Source organism: Balaenoptera borealis, assembly GCF_965194805.1.
Source record: "Balaenoptera borealis genome assembly, chromosome: 13".
Classification (NCBI taxonomy): domain Eukaryota; kingdom Metazoa; phylum Chordata; class Mammalia; order Artiodactyla; family Balaenopteridae; genus Balaenoptera; species Balaenoptera borealis.
The window spans coordinates 6,214,610-6,238,437 of NC_138870.1; the positions used below are offsets into that span (position 1 = coordinate 6,214,610).

Sequence of the window (23,828 nt, forward strand, 5' to 3'; positions counted from 1 at the left end):
TGAATGGGCTACCTTTGGAGGTATGGAGCCCCCTGTCACTATAAGTGGCCCAACAGAAAGTTAGTGACCATCTATCAGAGATGCTGTTCATTGGACAATGCCACATAAAGTCCATTCAAGATGTGCTGAGTCTACGGGGCTGGTGGGGCGCATCAACAATTGTGAATAAATCACCCATCGGAGGTTAGATTCCATTGTCCTCATTCAAGCATGGGCTGTCTCATCAGTGAATAAGGCTGGTCACACAGAGGAACAAACACGAGTGTGCAGCTGAACCAACACAATTCCTTCCTCTGGAAGGAGAAGCCATGTGAAAAAGAATGGAGTCAGGTGGCTGGAAACCCATTTCTAAGTGCATCAGCTATGTGACCGTTTGTAGAAAGGGGATTGGTAACCTCAACTTAATAAGAGTTATCACAGACCTAGAGAACAAATGTATGGATACCAAGGGGGAAAGGGCGGGTGGGATGAATTGGGGGATTAGGATTGACATATATACACTATTGATACTATGTATAAAATAGATAACTAATGAGAACCTGTTGTATAGCACAGGGAACTCTACTCAGTGCTCTGTGGTGACCTAAATGGGAAGGAAATCCAAAAAAGAGGGTATATATGTATACATATAACTGATTCATTTTGCTGTACAATAGAAACTAACACAACATTGTAAAGCAACTATACTCCAATAAAAATTTTAAAAAATAAAAAAAAAATTTTTTTTAAAGCAAAAAGAAAAAAAAAAGAATTATCATAACCATGAAATGGGATGAGGGAGGCCAGAAGAATAAGGTAAATTCTTCCAAAGTCTAGATTCCAAGATACTTGGAGAACGAAGAACTAGTCAAATAACCATCACCTATATTCTCACCTATTTTCAGTGTATTTCTATTACAGGACTCATGAATATATTTGAAATTCCATTCATTCGTTAGGTGATTAGCTGGACCCAATAAATTTAGGCTCATCAGAGTGCTCGCAAATAAGAACCGAAGTATTCTCGGCCCTAACTGGCTTCCCCAGTAACCCTCCACACTACATTCTGGTAGGAAAATGAATGAACTCATCACTCTGGTGTGTAATATTCCCCCTGGGGGATGGGTAAATGGCTAAGCTCATGGTTTTGGGGAAAAGGGTGGAGGACTGGCAATTTCATGAAAATGAAGCACTGGCTGTTCTCACAGAGCAGCTGGAGCCACAGTGATGGGGCCGCAGGGGATCCCAGGCTGAAACCACAGCGGGGTTTCCTCCGGAAACAGGCAGCAGAGGGCGCTACCGAGCCCGGTACAGTCGGAGGCCGCTGCCGGCGGAGGGAGCTGGTACCTGGGCGCTGAAGCCCGGGATTAGATGAAACCCAGAAGTTGGCAGGATGCCTACGTCTAGCTCCCCATCGCTAAGCAGTCGAAAGGTTTCACCGAGGGCTGTCACTGTCTGTCAAGTCCCAGCTTTCAGGCTTGTTTTTAATGAGCCACGGCAGGGAAGGCCTTCTGTGTGAGAGAATGGAAACTCTAGGTCTCCCAGGATAAATCCCCAGTTCCTCCACTGACTTGCCGCTAAGCTCTCCATTGGCAAGTGTCAACAGCGGCGACTCGCTCACATCGACAATATTGGATAGTAATTTCTTAATAGTAAGTTCAGCCGTGCTAGCTTCACCTGGGCATGCGCTTGTTGGTAACCGGAGAGTAAGGTTTATTTTAAGTCTTCTGGGTCAGACACATGTTGGCTGCCTGGTGGAGGAGTTGCTGCTTTGGGAGAGGAGAGTACCTCTTAGAAAACAGACTCACGTGGAAAACAGTGGGTCTGCACAAAGTCTAGTAAAGAGCTTTGCTTCTAAGCCATTTCTGAGAAGACATGAGTTCTTCTCATATCTTTGCTGCGGAGGGTTTTTTTTTTTACACATAGAAGGGGGTGGGAATCCTAGAACACCTAATCTCAGTCAAAACTAGTCACTGCTAAAAGGTCAGGAGTAAAACAGTATTAGCCACCAACTTGGCGCACTTTCAAACTTAAGGGCTGTGTACATTATTGGTTTTAAAATTAGAATGCAGTCAACTGCCAATCATTTGTACAAAGTGGCAGCCATGGTACATGGATACTCCTCACCTCTTTTAAGTTTGAAGTCAGAATGCTCTATGTGTATTGGGTTGGGGTTTTTTGTTTCATCTTTTGGGGGTTTTGATGCAAGCAATTTGAACAGAATTCTGGAGAAATTCTGCCTTAGGATGACATTAAAAGGACTTTGTAGTCTCTGAAAGAGGCTGCCTCTAGACAAGCTGAAAGATGGGGGAAGCTCCCCTAGAAGTGAAGTCAGGTCTGGGTCATTCACTAGCTGCATTAACCACAGATTCCTAGCTCGAAGTAGCAGTGGCTATAAATGCAATGGTGTATTTCTTCAATCTATCATTTTCTCTACGAAGCAGAAGAAGGTTGATTAATGGGCTGACCATCAGGTGAACCAAGAGCCCAGAGTGGGTGGTGTTCTCAATGAGTGACCCACTGCTCACAGGTCAGGTGACACAGGGCTGTACTAGCCACAAAGGGAGGCAAATATTCAGGAAGTTCAGACAGAACATCTGCTATTAAGGTCTCAGATCTAAACTAACCAATTTTTGAAAATATGGTTTAGATTAATCAGCTTTAAAAAAATGCTCCAGTCTTTCCTATGCGTGTAAGCAAACGGAGAACAAATGCAAACAACCCCTTGCTAAGTCAAGGAAGGTTCTATAGATGTATCGTGCACATATGGAATTATTATTTACAAGTGACGCTTGTGTCTCACATAACAAAGTTCTTGGCGATAAAAGGTACCATTTAAAGTTCCACATGATGTAAATTTTCTCGTTTTGATACTGTACTGTAGTTATATAAGACATAATCACTGGCAGAAACTGGATGAAGGGTACCCTGGGCCCTCTGCACTATCTTTACCACCTCCTGTGAATCTACATTGTTTTCAAAATAAAGCATTTTTTTAAGTGATACACAGATACTAAATTCCAGGCTTAATGCCAAAATTAGAAACCTTTAAAATAATCCCAGGAAGAGTGCAAGTTTTTAATCATGCTTAGGAGTGGCTGATAGACACAGACCCCAGAAGAGTACGAATTCGTTTGGATTCAGTATTGGGACTTAGAGGCTATTCCTCTGTTGATGAGGATTGGTAGTTTGTGAGTTTTCGTCAGGTGTAGAGCTTGGACTTTTGATAGACACACAATTATTATTAAGGAGCAGTTCTCAAAAACTTCTTCATAGTATGCTTAAGTTTTTCTATTTACACCTTCCTGATTTGCCACATCCGACTCTGAAAAACTGGCAACCAAAATTTCAAATTTTGTAACAGCCAATTTCAAACTTTTTTGTTACAGAAAGTTAAAAAACAGTTTAAAAAAATTTACCACAGATTCCAGTATGCGAGTATACACGTACCCACTCCCTACAAAAACACTTATATCACTAAATTAACAGTCATGAAACAATTCTGATACTTCCTTCTCGTGATGACTACTAATATTATATTTCATTCTACTCTGTCCTACCTTATTCTAGTTCATTTAAAAGGTAACGATTAAATTGATTCTATAATCCATTAATGGGCTGCTATCCACAGTTTGTAAAACGTCACACACTCCAGGATGTCTGCAATGATAATGATCACATTTTACATGCATCTAAACCTGCACATATATGAGTGTCCATGCATGTGCACAGATAAATGACTTTGCAGCTTGTGTAGACCATGGTCATTTCCAGCCTCAGTGGTCACTGTCACATGCATTCCTGTGTGGAGAACCAGGGCACAGGTTCTAAGTCCTGATGTAAACCAGCACACAGATGCCCTACCCGCCGCGCTGAGTTGGTTCGAGGTGCGTGGTATGGAGTCCTCAGCTGGGATCAACCTGAGGCCCAGCTCCCCAGGGATCACAACTGGGCAGCTGAGCCGTTTTTTCTGAGACTGAACCAGGTGGGGCCAGTTGGAGCACCTGGGCTGCAGAGGAGGGTAAGAGCCCTCAGGAAGACTGCACCGCTTACTGGAAAAAGCAAAGACCTTGGAGCAGGTGGAACTCAAATCCCAACCCTGACAATTATTCATTGCTGAAGTTGGACGAGTGACCTCAGGTAGCATCCATGTCTCCGTCTCTCTGAGGTGAGAATACCTACTGTTGACAACACTGATCTCTACAGGATCAAAGAAACAGCACACAGAAACCACCTAGCACCATGCCTGGTACAACTAAGACCAGGAATTTGCTAAGTATTCGTTCTTCCCTCGTGCTGCGGAGGGCAGAGCCCGGAAAACATAGCTCTTGTGACAAAGGTCCCAGAATGCCAGTCCCGAACCCTGAACGGATGACACCAGAGTTTTTATACACAAACATATCCAAACCTTTGTCTCTCATACCAAGGTATTGAGCTTTATTCTAACTACTGACACGGCCATCTCTAGTGTCCCTAATTTGCAAGAGCTTTTCTATAGAGTGACATAATGGAAGATCGCCTGGTTCCTGCCACCGGTGGATACGCTTTCCTCAAAGAGCACAGCTCTTGTCCGTTTCTTCAGGGTGGCCCCGACTTCCCCCATCCCTACCCCCAACTGTCGAGGACACCCGCAGGCTGCCCAGTGTCCCCATCCCCCGGGCTACTGAGGGGGCATCCCTGCTGGCACAGTGTCATCCTGCCCCAAAGCCACGACTGGCTGACCCAGAGCCTCTACCTAAGCCAAAAGGAGTCAACAGGACTTTTTCACTTGGGACCAATCAAGTATAAAGCTCTCAGGTATGACACCCATGAGCTACTAGCAGCAGTGTTTACATCCAATGGAGAAACTCTGCAGTGAAACAAATAAATACTAGAAAGAATCAGAGACAGGCCGTAAACAGAAGGAGTCACTATTTCCATAGTCCCTTGGGCTAGCCACGTGCCTGCCACTGGGTCCCCTGAGGGCCCCCCGAAACCCTGAGGATAAATTCCCTTTTTTTGCATACGTTAGTTCATATGCATTTCTATCACTTGCCACTGAAAGAGTATTAAAATACACAAATAAGGGAATTCCCTGGCAGTCCAGTGGTTAAGACTCCCCGCTTCCACTGCAGGTGGCCCGGGTTCGGTCCCTGGTCGGGGAACTAAGATCCTGCATGGCTCGAGGCATAGCCAAAAAAAAAAAAAAAAAGTAAACTGCATAAAGAATGCTTCAGTTTGCAAAGCCAGTTCTGGAGATGACAAGAGATTTAAAATCTAAATATTGGCTAAGTGTCTCAAACTCTATTTCCACATATGTTGATTCATTCAACAATAATTTATTAATACTTTGCTGTGTGCCAGACGCTGTCTACTTTAGTCCTCACAACACCACCATGAAGTAGGTGTTATTATGACCATTTCACAGCCAAGGAAACCAAGAGTCAGGGAGTGAGGTACCCAGTCACATAGCTACTATGTAACACATCCAGTCCTAAAGGATGCTCTTTTTAAGTCCCTATTTTCTTTGTAGGATCTCTCTTCTCTATCAGGATCAGCCTTTGTTCCATGTCTTGGATCCCCAAGAGCCCCGCTACGGGGTCTGTCACCTCCTGCAGTCTCTGACATCCTGAGCCAGAGCTGAGGCTTCCTCAGCTCCAGAGCTGCCTGCTTCTGCAGACAGCCTCACAGCATTTTATCCCAGCAGCGTTTGACCACATAGATGCCATCTCTATCCAATACCACTCAACACTTCCTGCCTTGGGTCATCTGGGAAACCAAAGGGAAAAAGTCATGAAATTGAGGGGAAAAAAAGCTTTTCTGGGGAGGAGAGAAGATGGCGGAAGAGTAAGACGCGGAGATCACCTTCCTTCCCACAGATATAGTAGAAATACATCTACACGTGGAACTGCTCCTACAGAACACCCACTGAACGCTGGCAGAAAACGTCCGACCTCCAAAAAGGCAAGAAACTCCCCCCGTACTTGGGTAGGGCAAAAGAAAAAAGAAATAACAGAGACAAAAGAATAGGGACAGCACCTGCACCCGTGGGAGGGAGCCGTGAAGGAGGAAAGATTTCCACGCACTAGGAAGCCCCTTCGCGGGCAGAGACTGCGGGTGGCGGAGGGGGGAGCTTCAGAGCCACGGAGGAGAGCGCAGCCACAGGGGTGCGGAGGGCAAAGCGGAGAGGTTCCCGCACGGAGGAGCGGAGCCGACCAGCACTCACCAGCCCAAGAGGCTTGTCTGCTCACCCGCCGGGGCGGGCGGGGCTGGGAACTGAGGCTCGGGCTTCGGTCGGATCGCAGGGAGAGGACTGGGGCTGGCGGCGTGAACACAGCCTGAAGGGGTTAGTGCACCACAGCTGGCCGGGAGGGAGTCCGGGAAAAAGTCTGCAGCCGCCGAAGAGGCAAGAGACTTTTTCTTGCCTCTTTGTTTCGCGGCGCGCAAGGAGAGGGGATTCAGAGCGCCGCCTAAACGAACTCCAGAGACTGGCGCGAGCTGCGGCTATCAGCGCGGAACCCAGAGACGGGCGTGAGACGCTGGAGCTGCTGCTGCCGCCTCCAAAAATCCTGTGTGCGAGCACAGGTCACTCTCCACACCGCCCCTCCCAGTAGCCTGTGCAGCCCGCCACGGCCAGGCTCCCGTGATCTGGGGACAACTTCCCCGGGAGAACGCACGGCGCGCCTCGGGCTGGTGCAACGTCACGACGCCTCTGCCGCCGCAGGCTGGCCCCGCCTCCTCCGTGCCCCTCCCTCCCCCCCTGGCCTGAGTGAGCCAGAGCCCCTGAAGAAGCTGCTCCTTTAACCCCGTCCTGTCTGGGCGGGGAACAGACGCCCTCAGGAGACCTACACGCAGAGGCGGGTCCAAATCCAAAGCTGAACCCCAGGAGCTGTGCGAACAGGGAAGAGAAAGGGAAATCTCTCCCAGCAGCCTCAGAAGCAGCGGATTAAAACTCCACAAACAACGTGATGTGCCTGCATCTGTTGAATACCTGAATAGACAACGAATCATCCCAGATTCAGGAGGTGGACTTTGGGAGCAGGATATATTAATTTTTCCCCTTTTCCTTTTTTTGTGAGTGTATATGTATATGCTTCTGGGTGAGATTTTGTCTGTATAGCTTTGCTTTACAATAGCTTTATTTTACTTCACTATATTATAGCCTCTTTCTTTCTTTCTTTCTTTCTATTTTTTCTCCCTTTTACTCTGAGCCGTGTGGACGAAAGGCTCTTGGTGCTCCAGCCAGGCATCAGGGCCGTGCCTCTGAGGTGGGAGAGCCAACTTCAGGACACTGGTCCACAAGAGACCTACCAGCTCCACGTAATACCAAACGGCAAAAATCTCTCAGAGATCTCCATCTCAACATCAAGACCCAGCATCACTCAATGACCAGCAAGCTACAGTGCTGAACACCCTATGCCAAACAACTAGCAAGACAGGAACACAGCCCCATCCATTAGCAGAGAGGCTGCCTAAAATCATAATAAGGCCACAGACACCCCAAAACACACCACCAGACGTGGACGTGCCCACCAGAAAGACAAGATCCAGCCTCATCCACCAGAGCTCAGGCACTAGTTCCCTACACCAGGAAGCCTACACAACCCACTGAACCAACCTTAGCCACTGGGGACAGATACCAAAAACAACGGGAACTACAAACCTGCAGTCTGTGAAAAGGAGACCCCAAACACAGTAAGATAAGCAAAATGAGACGACAGAAAAACACACAGCAGATGAAGGAGCAGGGTCAAAACACACCAGACTTAACAAATGAAGAGGAAATAGGTAGTCTACCTGAAAAAGAATTCAGAATAATGATAGTAAGGATGATCCAAAATCTTGGAAATAGAATAGACAAAATGCAAGAAGCATTTAACAAGGACGTAGAAGAACTAAAGAGGAACCAAGCAATGATGAAAAGCACAATAAATGAAATTAAAAATACTCTAGATGGGATCAGTAGCAGAATAACTGAGACAGAAGAAAGGATAAGTGACCTGGAAGATAAAATGGTGGAAATAACTACTACAGAGCAGGATAAAGAAAAAAGAATGAAAAGAACTGAGGACAGTCTCAGAGACCTCTGGGACAACATTAAACGCACCAACATTCGAATTATAGGGGTCCCAGAAGAAGAAGAGAAAAAGAAAGGGACTGAGAAAATATTTGAAGAGATTATAGTTGAAAACTTCCCTAATATGGGAAAGGAAGTAGTTAATCAAGTCCTGGAAGCACAGAGAGTCCCATACAGGATAAACCCAAGGAGAAACACGCCAAGACACATATTAATCAAACTGTCAAAAATTAAATATAAGGAAAACATATTAAAGGCAGCAAGGGAAAAACAACAAATAACACACAAGGGAATCCCCATAAGGTTAACATCTGATCTTTCAGCAGAAACTCTGCAAGCCAGAAGGGAGTGGCAGGATATACTTAAAGTGATGAAGGAGAAAAACCTACAACCAAGATTACTCTACCCAGCAAGGATCTCATTCAGATTCGATGGAGAAATTAAAACCTTTACAGACAAGCAAAAGCTGAGAGAGTTCAGCACCACCAAACCAGCTTTACAACAAATGCTAAAGGAACTTCTCTAGGCAAGAAACAGAAGAGAAGGAAAACACCTACAATAACAAACCCAAAATATTTAAGAAAATGGGAATAGGAACATACATATCGATAATTACCTTGAATGTAAATGGATTAAATGCTCCCACCAAAAGACACAGGCTGGCTGAATGGATACAAAAACAAGACCCATATATATGCTGTCTACAAGAGACCCACTTCAGACCTAGAGACACATACAGACTGAAAGTCAGGGGATGGAAAAAGATATTCCATGCAAATGGAAATCAAAAGAAAGCTGGAGTAGCAATTCTCATATCAGACAAAATAGACTTTAAAATAAAGACTATTACAAGAGACAAAGAAGGACACTATATAATGATCAAGGGATTGATCCAAGAGGAAGGTATAACAATTGTAAATATTTATGCACCCAACATAGGAGCACCTCAATACATAAGGCAAATACTAACAGCCATAAAAGGGGAAATCAACAGCAACACAATCATAGTAGGGGACTTTAACACCCCACTTTCACCAATGGACAGATCATTCAAAATGAAAATAAATAAGGAAACACAAGCTTTAAATGATACATTAAACAATATGGACTTAATTGATATTTATAGGACATTCCACCCAAAAACAACAGAATACACATTTTTCTCAAGTGCTCATGGAACATTCTCCAGGATAGATCATATCTTGGGTCACAAATCAAGCCTTGGTAAATTTAAGAAAATTGAAATCGTATCAAGTATCTTTTCCGACCACAATGCTATGAGACTAGATATCAATTACAGGAAAAGATCTGTAAAAAATACAAACACATGGAGGCTACACAATACACTACGTAATAACGAAGTGATCACTGAAGAAATCAAAGGGGGAAATCAAAAAATACCTAGAAACAAATGACAATGGAGACACGACGACCCAAAACCTATGGGATGCAGCAAAAGCAGTGCTAAGAGGGAAGTTTATAGCAATACAAGCCTACCTCAAGAAACAGGAAACATCTCAAATAAACAACCTAACCTTGCACCTGAAGCAATTAGAGAAAGAAGAACAAAAAAACCCCAAAGCCAGCAGAAGGAAAGAAATTATAAAGATCAGGTCAGAAATAAATGAAAAAGAAATGAAGGAAACAATAGCAAAAATCAATGAAACTAAAAGCTGGTTCTTTGAGAAGATAAACAAAATTGATAAACCATTAGCCAGACTCATCAAGAGAAAAAGGGAGAAGACTCAGATCAATAGAATTAGAAATGAAAAAGGAGAAGTAACCACTGACACTGCAGAAATACAAATGATCATGAGAGATTACTACAAGCAACTCTATGCCAATAAAATAGACAACCTGGAAGAAATGGACAGATTCTTAGAAATGCACAAACTGCCGAGACTGAACCAGGAAGAAATAGAAAATATGAACAGACCAATCACAAGTAATGAAATTGAAACTGTGATTAAAAACCTTCCAACAAACAAAAGCCCAGGACCAGATGGCTTCACAGGTGAATTCTATCAAACATTTAGAGACGAGCTAACACCTATCCTTCTCAAACTCTTCCAAAATATTGCAGAGGGAGGAACACTCCCAAACTCATTCTACGAGGCCACCATCACCCTGATACCAAAACCAGACAAAGATGTCACAAAGAAAGAAAACTACAGGCCAATATCACTGATGAACATAGATGCAAAAATCCTCAACAAAATACTCGCAAACAGAATCCAACAGCACATTAAAAGGATCATACACCATGATCAAGTGGGGTTTATCCCAGGAATGCAAGGATTCTTCAATATATGCAAATCAATCAATGTGATACACCATATTAACAAATTGAAGGAGAAAAACCATATGATCATCTCAATAGATGCAGAGAAAGCTTTCGACAAAATTCAACACCCGTTTATGATAAAAGCCCTGCAGAAAGTAGGCATAGAGGGAACTTTCCTCAACATAATAAAGGCCATATATGACAAACCCACAGCCAACATTGTCCTCAATGGTGAAAAACTGAAACCATTTCCACTAAGATCAGGAACAAGACAAGGTTGCCCACTCTCACCACTATTATTCAACATAGTTTTGGAAGTGTTAGCCACAGCAATCAGAGAAGACAAAGAAATAAAAGGAATCCAAATCGGAAAAGAAGAAGTAAAGCTGTCACTATTTGCAGATGACATGATACTATACATAGAGAATCCTAAAGATGCTACCAGAAAACTCCTAGAGCTAATCAATGAATTTGGTAAAGTAGCAGGATACAAAATAAATGCACAGAAATCTCCTGCATTTCTATACACTAATGACGAAAAATCTGAAAATGAAATTAAGAAAACACTCCCATTTACCATTGCAACAAAAAGAATAAAATATCTAGGAATAAACCTACCTAAGGAGACAAAAGACCTGTATGCAGAAAATTATAAGACACTGATGAAAGAAATTAAAGATGATACAAATAGATGGAGAGATATACCATGTTCCTGGATTGGAAGAATCAACATTGTGAAAATGACTCTACTACCCAAAGCAATCTACAGATTCAATGCAATCCCTATCAAACTACCACTGGCATTTTTCACAGAACTAGAACAAAAAATTTCACAATTTGTATGGAAACACAAAAGACCCCGAATAGCCAAAGCAATCTTGAGAACGAAAAATGGAGCTGGGGGAATCAGGCTCCCTGACTTCAGACTATATTACAAAGCTTCAGTAATCAAGACAGTTTGGTACTGGCACAAAAACAGAAATATAGATCAATGGAACAGGATAGAAAGCCCAGAGATAAACCCACACACATATGGTCACCTTATCTTTGATAAAGGAGGCAAGCATATACAGTGGAGAAAAGACAGCCTCTTCAATAAGTGGTGCTGGGAAAATTGGACAGGTACATGTAAAAGTATGAAATTAGAACACTCCCTGACACCATGCACAAAAATAAACTCAAAATGGATTAAAGACCTAAGTGTAAGGGCAGACACTATCAAACTCTTAGAGGAAAACATAGGCAGAACACTCTATGACATACATCACAGCAAGATTCTTTTTGACCCAGCTCCCAGAGAAATGGAAATAAGAACACGAATAAACAAATGGGACCTAATGAAACTTAAAAGCTTTTGCACAGCAAAGGAAACCATAAACAAGACCAAAAGACAACCCTCAGAATGGGAGAAAATATTTGCAAATGAAGCAACTGACAAAGGATTAATCTCCAAGATTTACAAGCAGCTCATGCAGCTCAATAACAAAAAAACCAACAACCCAATCCAAAAATGGGCAGAAGACCTAAATAGACATTTCTCCAAAGAAGATATACAGATGGCCTACAGACACATGAAAGAATGCTCAACATCATTAATCATTAGAGAAATGCAAATCAAAACTACAATGAGATATCATCTCACACCGGTCAGAATGGCCATCATCAAAAAATCTAGAAACAATAAATGCTGGAGAGGGTGTGGAGGAAAGGGAACACTCTTGCACTGTTGGTGGGAATGTAAATTGATACAGCCACTATGGAGAACAGTATGGAGGTTCCTTAAAAAACTACAAATAGAACTACCATACGACCCAGCAATCCCAATACTGGGCATATACCCTGAGAAAACCATAGGTCAAAAAGAGTCATGTACCAAAATGTTCATTGCAGCTCTATTTACAATAGCCAGGACATGGAAGCAACCTAAATGTCCATCGACAGATGAATGGATAAAGAAGATGTGGCACATATATACAATGGAATATTACTCAGCCATAAAAAGAAATGAAATGGAGGTATTTGTAATGAGGTGGATGGAGTTAGAGTCTGTCATACAGAGTGAAGTAAGTCAGAAAGAGAAAAACAAATACAGTATACTAACACATATATACAGAATCTAAGGAAAAAAAAAAAAAGGCCATGAAGAACCTAGTGGCAAGACGGGAATAAAGACACAGACCTACTAGAGAATGGACTTAAGGATATGGGGAGGGGGTGGGGTGAGATGTGACAGGGTAAGAGAGTGTCATGGACATATATACACTACCAAATGTAAAATAGATAGCTAGTGGGAAGCAGCCGCATAGCACAGGGAGATCAGCTCGGTGCTTTGTGACCGCCTGGGGGGGTGGGATGGGGAGGGTGGGAGGGAGGGAGATGCAAGAGGGAAGAGAAATGGGAACATATTGTATATGTATAACTGATTCACTTTGTTATAAAGCAGAAGCTAACACACCATTGTAAGGCAATTATACTTCAATAAAGATGTTTAAAAAAAAAAAAAAAAAGCTTTTCTCAGGCATGATTTCTTTTTCATCAGTTGTCAGACCCTGCCCAATCAGACCCTGGTCCTGGAGAAGAGCTTGACCAGGAAAGGAAGTGGCCACACCCAGCGTGGCTCTGAGCTGTTCCCAGAATCTGTTGCTCCCAGACCTCTCAAGAGGGAAGTGACAAGTGACCTGCTGTGTGGTAAGGAAAGCGGGAAGGAGAAGGACAGAGGGTGAGGCTTTGGAAGGAGGCGTCTGAAATGTACAATGTACTTGCAACTGGGGTGAAACTCCAAACGACTGACACGTGGGAACTGAGTCTTTTCCATTAAAACCAACTCACCTGGGAATATCTTCCTCGATCGTTGCACATCCATAAAGAAACACGACGACCCCGATGACGGATGACGGGATGAGGAAGGACGTATATAATCCCAGCCAGGCAAAGTACAGTCCAATTTTTTCTCCAAAATACTTTCTGGAAAAGGAAGAAAATAAAACATACTGAGACGATCATAGAGTTTCCTTCTTTCTGTTTGCTCTAAACCTGAGGATGGGTTGAAAAAAATGGAAAGGGACAAAAGTTACATAGGGAAGAGGGGACCTCAGCACAAGGAATCAACAACTGGTCTTTTCTGAAATGAATCACATTCCATTAGAATCACATATACACACCTGTCCTGGCTGTTCGTGTAAAGTAGCTGCAAGAAGGAATCCAGCCCTAACAGTAAACTGAAAAAAATGCCATACATTGTGGCATCTTTACCAGACAAACATGGATAACATATCGGCATTTCATGAGTGCCATAGTACTCAACCCACAGAAAAACACACCTTTCTGAAACTAGCTTATTTAAACAAAACACACAAATTTGGGGGCATGTATACTGATATATACAAACCAACATAGATACACTCATAGAAAAATGACAGGGAGAAATTCGATAAAATATGAGTCATGGTTTCTTTGGCTGATGGGATTTTGGGTGGTTTTTATTTCTTTATTTTTTTTTATCTTTCTGCATTTTTTTTTTTAAAGACTGATTGATTGATTGATTGATTGCTATGTTGGGTCTTCGTTTCTGTGCAAGGGCTTTCTCTAGTTGCAGCAAGCGGGGGCCACTCTTCATCGCGGTGCGCGGGCCTCTCACTATCGCGGCCTCTCTTGTTGCGGAGCACAGGCTCCAGACGCGCAGGCTCAGTAGTTGTGGCTCACGGGCCCAGTTGCTCCGCGGCATGTGGGATCTTCCCAGACCAGGGCTTGAACCCGTGTCCCCTGCATTGACAGGCAGATTCCCAACCACTGTGCCACCAGGGAAGCCCTTCCTCACTCACTTTTAATGGCTATGGAATAGCCATTAGGTTGCAGACAATCCAAAAACTCTCATCTGTTAAAGTCCAAAAGCCCCCGCTCTTAACTACCACACCACATCGCAAAGCAAAGAACAACATCTTGTAAGATAAGAGTTAACAGCAATGGCTGTAGATTCCCAGCCATTGTAGATTTAGGGTCAGATTCCCTGACCCTAAAACAGTTAAGAAAAGCTCATTTCCCAGTTATGAGATTTATCCCCAGTTCATGGGATGGAACCAGGGAAAAGCAAAGTATTTGTGTTTTTCCACGTTGCTGGTTTCCAATCTCACGATTCCACCAGCCTACTTGGCATTTCCCAATGGATGGCTAATAGGAGTCTCGAGGTCAACGATGCCAAGGTGGAACTCTGGGTTTCTCTGCCACCCCTGACACACTTAAATTGCCCTACCCCATCTTCCGAATTTAAGTCTGCAGAACCCCAATCCAGGTGCTCCGGACAAAGACACGGAAGTAATCGTTGTTGAATCTGTTTATCACAATCCACATCCAATCCTATAGACGCTACTTTCAAAAATGCACCAAATCCAACCACGCCTCCCCCTCTCCATCACTCACACCCTGGACCAACCGCTGTCATCCCTCGCCCGGGTCACTTCCACCCGTGCCCCTGAAATCTCTTTGCTACACAGAAGCCAGAAGAATCCTTATAGAAATCTGTCGGATTTGTGCATTCCTCTTCTTGAGATGGTTTTAGGACTTTATATCACATGTACAATGAAACCCAAAATTGTTTTCATGACCTACAAGGTCCTATTTGTTCTGGCACCAGACCTCTGACCGCCTTGAAACAAATCCTGCTTCGGTTTCTCCTGCTCTCCCCCTCTGTGGCTTGGTTCCAGCTCACGGATCCTTACCGTCGCTCAAACACACCCCAGCTGCTTGCACCTCAGGGCCTTTGCTGTGGCTGTGCCCTCTGCCTGGAACCCCGTCCTCACACTTTCACATTCATGTCCTCACTTCCTCAGTTTCTGCTCCAGCGTCGCCTCCTCAGAAAGGCCTCCTGGGTTCACCCCATCCCAAAGGGCGCCTAACCTCTCCTCTTGCTTCATTTTTATTCGTAACCCTTAACGTTAACATTTTTTCTAAATTTGTGTTTTTATCCATCTCCACTGCTAGAATGTAAGCTTCATGAGGGCAGACTTTTTCTGTCCTGCTCACCATTGTTCCCTTAGTCCCTAGAGTGTGCCTGGCACATAGCAGTAGCTTAATAAGCATTTGTTTAATGGATGCTAAGTCCTGACAATAAGCCTATTAGGTGGTTTACTGGGCCTGTCCTTCTTCTTTGCGTAAGCTGAGCACAGCTCAGAGAAACTGAGAAACTTGTGTAAAGTCGCACAGCTAACGAGAGAAGAATCCAGACTCCAACTCAGAGCGGCCTGATTTCAAGCCTACACTTTACCCCTGATGTGTGACTCTTGGGTAACACAGTAGACGACAATGCAGACTTGAGCCTCCCAGTTTACAAAGTATTATGATTTATTTTCTAGGATTTTAATAAAATACTGAAAGGGACCCTAAGGATCAACTAAAGTGGAATTCTCCTCTCACGGGTTTACAAAACCCTATGACATCCAGAAGCTCATTCACATCAAAAAAAAAGGCAGTGATGGCATCTGTTCCAATTTCCATTTGTAAAAAAGCAACACATAAAATAATTATTTAGACATTTTCTGTTTATTAATGAGCAGCGTGAGAGCTTCCAAGAACACATCACATGGTGATTAGAGGCACATGCTCACACCTAGTCCCCCAGCCATTCATCACCTAGTGGTTTTAGCCATTTTACATTGTTTTCATTTTCGTTCTTAAATATTGTTTATTCTTCACCCACAACCAATCTTCAAATGAAGATGGAAACATAAGGAACACTGATGGTGAAACATAACGTGTTAATGCAGAGCCTAAAAATGGCAAGAAAGAATTCAGTACATATGCCTCTACGTGATATTCACACATAACCATATATTTTACACAACTGATCAAAATTATTATATGATATATAAAGATATTCTCATTACCAAAATCAGTGATAAAGGAGGGGGAGCTATTGTATCCGATTATACCCAATTGGCTTTTCGTTTATTGAGAGTTAGACTGTCAGAGGACATGGCCAAGATGACAGGGTAGGAAGACCCTGAGTTCACCTCCTCCCAGGAGCACACCAAAATTACAACAATTCACAGAGCAACTACTGATGAGAAAGACCAGAATCTAGCAGAAAAGATCATCAGCAACTAAAGATAAAAAGAAGGAACCACAATGACATAGGCAGGAGGGGCCGAGACCCCATATAGTCCAATCCACCATCCCCCCGCCCCAGGTAGGCAACCCACAAACAGGAGGAAAATGACAACTGCAGAGGCTCTCCATGAGGAGTGAGGGGTCCAAGCCCCACATCAGGCTCCCCAGCCTGGGGGTCCTGCCCTGGGAAGACAAGCCCCCAGAATGTTTGGCTTTGAAGGCCACCAAGGCTTACCTCCAGGAGAGCCAGAGGGCTGTGGGAAACACAGACTCCACTCTTAAAGGATGCACACAAAACCTCACGCACTCCAGGACCCCACGGCAGAAGCAGTAATTTGAAAGGAGCCTGGGCCAGGCCCACCTGCTCATCTTGGAGAGCCTCCCGGAGAGGCAGGAGGTGACTGGAGCTCACGCTGGGGGCAGAGATGCTGGCGGCAGCCAATCTTGGGAGCTCCTTCTATCACGAGAACACTAGAACTGGCGAGCGCCATTATGGAAGCCTCCCTCTAGCTTATTAGTGCCAGGACCTGGCCCTCCCCACCAACCTGCTGGCATCAGTACTGGGACGCCTCAGGCCAAGCGAAGCAACCAGCTGAACAGGGACACGGTCCCATCCACCAGCAGGCTGGCTGCCTTAAGACCTCCTGAGACTACACCTGCCCCAGGACCTAGCCCCACCCCACAAGGGTCCCAGGACCCGGCCCCACGCACCAGTGCCACAGCACAAGCCCCAGGACACCCAGGGCTCTGCAGCCAGAGCCTCCAAGACCTGGTGCTGCCCACCAGTGAGCTGGCGCTAGCCTTGGGACCCTCTGGGCTTCAGTCCTGCACACCAGCTAGCCCACACCAGCTCCAGCACCCCTGGGCTCTGCGGCCAGAGACCCCAGGACCTGGTACCACCCACCAGTGGGCCAGCACTAGCCCCAATCTGGCCTCACCCACCAGCCCCAGGACCGCCGCAGTCCTAAAGCCCACCATATCGGGACCCAGCCCACTCACCAGCAGACTGGCACCTTGGGCCCCTCAAGCCAGCCACCCAGGGATCTGGCCAAACCCATCAGGGGACCAACACAAGTTCAGGGACACTCTGGACTCCACAGCCTGATGTGTCAGGAACCAGCCCTGCCCACAAGCCCTGCCCACCAATGGGCCAACATCAGCCCTGGGACCCCCATGGCCCTGTAGCTAGAGACCTCCGGGCCTGGCTCTGACCACCAGAGGACCAGCTCTAGCTCTGGGACACCTTGGTCCCTGGCCCCACCCACCAGCAGGCTGACATCAGCTCCAAGATACCCTGAACCCCTCAGCCAGCCAGCCCAGCATCCAGCCCCACTCACCAGCAGGCCAAAACCAGCTTTAAGACACCCCAGAACCTGAAGTTAGCCAGTTCTTCTGGGGTGTTAAGAGCCAGCCACACCCACTGGCAGGTCAGCAGTAGATCCAGGACCTCCAACCCCACAACCGACCCACCCCGAACACATCCCCACCCACAAGCAGGCCAGCACTAGAGCCAGGACCCTCCCAGGCTCAGCTGCCAGCCACCTTGTGACTGAGCCCTGCCCGTCAGCAGCCAGCAGTTTCCATACAAGGCATGGCCTGGAAGCCAACTGGACTGGGGGGGTCACGCCTACCAGACCACCCACAGTAGTCAGCCCACCACAACAGAAGGACCCATACAGCCCACGTAAGGGGCACCCCTAGAGCATATATCTCTGGTGACCAGAGGGGAGGGCACTGCTGGGACGCACAGGACCTCCCCTACAAAAGGCCACTTCTCCAACTTACCAAATACATAGAAATAAAAACGGCAAATGAGGGCTTCCCTGGTGGCGCAGTGGTTGAGAGTCTGCCTGCCAATGCAGGGGACACGGGTTCGAGCCCTGGTCTGGGAGGATCCCGCATGCCACAGAGCGGCTGGGCCCGTGGGCCACAATTGCTGAGCCTGCGCATCTGGAGCCTGTGCCCCGCAACGGGAGGGGCCGCGATGGTGAGAGGCCCGCGCACCGCGATGAGGAGTGGCCCCCGCTTGCCACAACTAGAGAAAGCCCTCGCAGAGAGGCGAAGACCCAACACAGGCAAAAATAAATAAATAAACAAAGTAAACAATGCCTTAAAAAAAAAAATTTAAAAAAAAAAAAAAAAGGCAAATGAGGCAAAATGAGGCAACAGAGAAGTATACTCCAAATGAAAGAACAAGATAACACACTAGATGAAGAACTAAGTGAAGAGGAGATAATCAATCTACCATATAAAAAGAACAAAGTAATGATTGTAAAGATGTTTAAAGAACTTGGGAGAAGACAGGATGAACAGAGTGAGAGAAGTTTAACAAAGAGTTAGACGATATAAAGAAGAACCAAACAGACATAAAGAACACAATAAGTGAAATGAAAAATACATTAGAAGGAATCAACAGTAGACTAGAAGATACAGAGGAATGGGTCAGTGAACTGGAAAAAAGACTTATGAAAATCACTCTGGCTGAACAGAGAAAAGGAGATAAAGAAATGAGGACAGTTTAAGAGACCTCTGGGACAACATGAAGTGTTCTAACATTCATATTATAGGGGTTCCAGGAGGAGAAAAGAGAAAGGGGCAGAGAACATATTTAAGACACAATAGCTGAAAGCTCCCCTAATCTGGGAAAGGAAACAGACATCCAGGTCCAGGAAATATAGGGAGTCCCAAACAGGATCAACCCAAAGACCACAATAAGACATATTGTAATTAAAATGGCAAAAATCAAAGATAAAGAGAAAATATTAAAAGCAGCAAGGGAAAAGCTACAAGGAACTCCCATTAGGCTATCAGCTGACTTTTCAGCAGAAACTCTGTAGGCCAGAAGGGAGTGGCACAATATATTTAAAGTGATGAAGGGAAAAACCTAAAACCAAAACCACTTTGCTTAGCAGGTTTTCATTCAGATTTGATGGAGGTATCAAAAGTTTTACAGATAAGCAAAAGCTAAAACAGTTCAGCACTGCCAAACTAGCTTTACAAGAAATGTTAAAGGGACTTCTCTAAGCAAAAAAGAAAAGGCCACAACTAGAAATACAAAAATTACAAAAGGAAAACTCTTATTGATAAAGGCAAATATACAATAAAAGTAGTAAATCAACCACGTATAAAACTAGTAGAAAGTTTAAAAGACAAAGAAGCAAAATCATCTACATTCACAACAAGTAGTTAAGGGATACACAAAACAAAGAGATGTAAAATATGATTGCAAAAACAGTAAACATGGGGGATGGAGTAAAAATGCAGGGTTGTTAAAATGCCCTTGAACATAAGAGATCAGCAACCTAAAATAATCGTATATATATGAGAGCAACAGAGATACAGAGAAAGACAGAGACAGAGAGACACACAGAGACACACACAGAGATTGTTATATATAAATTTCATGGTAACCACAAACCAAAAATCTATAATAGATACATACACATAAAAGAGAAAGGAATCCAAACATAACACTACAGATAGTCATCAAATCATAAGGAAAAAGAGAAAAAGAATAGGAACAAAAAAGAATTACGAAACAATGCAAAAACAATTAACAAAATGTCAATAAGTATGTACCTATCAATAATTACTATAAATGTAAAAGGACTAAATGCTCCAATCAAAACACAGAGAGTGGCTGAACAGATACAAAAACAATACACATATATATGCTGCCAACAAGAGACTCACTTCAAATCTAAAAACACACACAGACTGAAAGTGAGGGAATGAAAAAAGGTATTACATGCAAATGTAAATGAAAAGAAAGCCAGGGTAGCAATACAATCAGACAAAATACACTTTAAAACAAAGTCTATTTTAAATCAGACAAAATAGACTTTAAAACAAAGACTGAAATAAGAGACAAAGAAGGACATTACATAATGATCAAGGGATCAATCCAAGAAGAATATATAACAATTGTAAATATATATGCACCCAATGTAGTAGGACCTAATTGCATAAAGCAAATATTAACAGACATAAAGGGAGAAATTGACAGTAACACAATAATAGTAGGGGACTTTAACATCCCATTTACATCAGTGAACAGATCATCCAGACAGAAAATCAATAAGGAAACACTGGCATTAAATGACACATTAGACCATTAGAACATTCCATCCAAAAGCAACAAAATGCATATTCTCTCAAGTGCACATGGAACATTCTCCATACTGGATCACATGCTAGGTCACAAAAGTCTCAGGAAATTTTAAAATATTGAAATCATATCATGCACCTTTTCTGACTACAATGCTATGAGAGTAGAAATTAAGTACAGGGAAAAAAAACTGCAAAAAACACAAATACATGGAGGCTAAACAATATGCTACTAAACAACCAATGGGTCACTGAAGAAATCAAAGAAGAATTAAAAAGTACCTGGAGACAAATGAAAACAAAAACACAATGATCCAAAATCTATGGGACACAACAAAAGCAGTTTTAAGAGGGAGGGTTATAGTGATGCAAGCTTACCGCAGAAACAAGAAAAATCTTAAATAAACAACCTAATCTTCCACCAAAAGGGACTAGAAAAAGAAGAACAAACAAAATCCAAGGTTAGTGGAAGGAAATAAATCATAAAGATCAGAACAGAAATAAATGAGACTAAAAAAAAGAAAAGATCAATGAAACTAAGAGCTGATTTTTGAAAAGATAAACAAAATTGATAAACCTTTAGCCATACTCATCAAGAAAAAAAGAAAGAGGGTCCAAATCAATAAAATCAGAAATGAAAAAGAAGTTACAACCAACACCACAGAAATACAAAGGATCGTAAGAGATTACTATGAACAATTATACTCCAATAAAATAAACAATCTAGAAGAAACAAATTCCTAGAAATGTTCATTCTTCCAAGATTGAACAAGGAAGAAATAGAAAATAGGAACAGACCAAGTACCAGTACTGAGATCGAATCAGTAATAAAAAAACAAAATAAAAACAAAAAAACCTCCCAACAAACAAAAGTCCAGGACAAAATAGCTTCATAGGTGAATTCTACCAAACATTTAGAGAAGAGTTAACACTTATCATTCTCAAATGATTCTAAAAAATTGCAGAGGAAGAAATGTTTCCAAAACTCATTCTACAAGGCCAGCATCACCCTGATATCAAAACCAGACAAAGATATCACACAAAAAAATAAAGTTACAGGCCAATATCACTGAAAAACATAGATATAAAAATCCTCAACAAAATATTAGCAATCAAATTTAACAATACATTAAAAAGATCATACACCATGATCAAGTGGGATTTATCCCAGGTGTGCAAGGATGGTTGAATATCCACAAATCAATCTATGTCATACACCACATTAACAAATTAAACAATAAAAATTAAGGATCATCTCAATAGATGCAAAAAAAGCTTTTGACAAAATTCAACACCGATTTATGATCAAAAACTCTCAACGAAGTGGGTATAGAAGGAGCATACCTCAACATAACAAAGGCCATATTTGACAGGCCTACAGTTAACATCATACTCAATGGTGAAAGGCTGAAGCTATTTCCTCTAAGATCAGGAACAAGACAAGGAAGCCCACTCTTGCCACTTTTATTCAACATGGTATTGGAAGTCCTAGCCACAGCGATCAGACAAGAAAAAGGAAAAAAAAAAGGAATCCAAATTGGAAAGGAAGAAGTAAAACTGTCATTGTCTGCAGATGACATGATACTATACATAGAAATTCCTAAAGACGCCACCAAAAATTTACTAGAATTCACCCATGAATTTGGTAAATTTGCAGGATACAAAATTAATATACAGAAATCTGTTGCATTTCTATATGTTAACAATGAATATCAGAAAGAGAAATTAAGAAAACAATCCTATTTACCACTGCATCAAAAAGAATAAAATCCTAGGAATAAATCTAACTAAGGAGGTTAAAGATCTGCACTTGGAAAACTATAAGAAACTGATGAAAGAAATCGAAGACAACACAAACAGATGAAAAGATATACCACGTTCATAGACTGGAAGAATTAACACTGTAAAAATATTAATACTGTCCTATCCAAGGCAACCTACAGATTCAGTGCAATCCCTATCAAAATACCAATGTTATTTTCCACAGAACTAGAACACATAATTTTAAAATTTGTATGGAAGTACAAAAGACCTCAAATAGCCAAAAGAATCTTTAGAAAGAGGAACAAAGCTGGAGATATCAGGCACCCTGATTCCATGCTATACTACAAAGCTACATTAATTCAAACAATATGGTACCAGCACAAAAACAGACCCATAGATCAATGGAACAGAATAGAGAGCCCAGAAATGAAGTCACACATGTATGGGCAATTAACCTATGACAAAGGAGTCAAAAATATACAATGGGGAAAGATAGCCTCTTCAGTAAGTGGTGTTGGAAAAACTGGACAGGTATATACAAAAGAATCAAACTGGACTACTCTCTCACACCATGCACAAAAATAAATTCAAAATGGATAAAAGACTTTAATGTAAAACCCAAAACCTTAACATTTCTAAAAGAAAACATAGTAAGCTCTTTGACATTGGTCTTAGCAATATTTTTTGGATATGTCTCCTCAGGCAAAGAAAACAAAAGTAAAAATAAACAAATGTGACTACATCAAACAAAAAAGCTTTTGCACACTGAAAGAAACTATCAACAAAACAAAAGGCTACCTACTGAATAGAAGAGGATATTTGCAAACAATATATCCGATAAGGGGTTAATATCCAAAATATGCAAAGAGGGACTTCCCTGGTGGTCCAGTTGCTAGGACTCTGTGCTTCCACCACAGGGGGCACAGGTTTGATCCCTGGTCAGGGAACTAAGATCCCAGATGCCACATGGCCAAAGAAAAAAAAAAGATGTTTGAAAAGTTGAAACAAAAAAAAAAATTTTTTTAATATAGAAAGAACTCATACAACTCAACATCAAAAAAAGCAAACAACCCAATTTAAAAATGGGCAGAGGATCCAAATAGGCATTTCTCCAAAGAAGACATACACATGGCCAACAGGACATGAAAAGATGCTCAACATCACTAATCATCAGGGAAATGCAAATCAAAACCACAATGAGATCTTACCTCACATCTGTCAGAATGGCTATTATCAAAAAGATAACAAACAACAAGTGTTGGTGAGGCTGTAGAAAAAAGGGAACCCTCGTGCACTGTTGGTGGGAATGTAAATTGCAGCTGCTATGGAAAACAGTATGGAAATACCTCAAAAAATTAAAAATAGAACTACCACACAATCCAGCAATTCCACTCCTGGGTATTTATCTGAAGAAAACAAAAAGATATGTACCCCAATGTGCACTGCAGCATTATTCATAATAGCCAAGATATGGAAGCAACCCAAGTGCCCATCAACAGATGAATGGATAAAGAAGATGTAGTGTATACACACACA

General features: G+C 42.7%; 1 protein-coding gene and 1 long non-coding RNA gene across 9 annotated transcripts in view; one reads left to right on the top strand and one right to left on the bottom strand.

The window, feature by feature from the left end:
* Positions 1-23,828, bottom strand: part of ANO2 (anoctamin 2) — a 350,657-nt gene that overhangs the window by 178,936 nt on the left and 147,893 nt on the right. For all 8 annotated transcript variants that reach the window (XM_082349769.1, XM_082349772.1, XM_082349775.1 and 5 more), the window contains one exon: positions 13,149-13,283. In XM_082349769.1, the coding sequence (XP_082205895.1) occupies positions 13,149-13,283 (135 nt within the window). The remainder of the gene's footprint in view (positions 1-13,148; positions 13,284-23,828) is intronic.
* The window catches only part of LOC309609022, a 447,877-nt gene that overhangs the window by 124,936 nt on the left and 299,113 nt on the right, over positions 1-23,828 (top strand). The gene's annotated exons all lie outside the window — the stretch shown is intronic.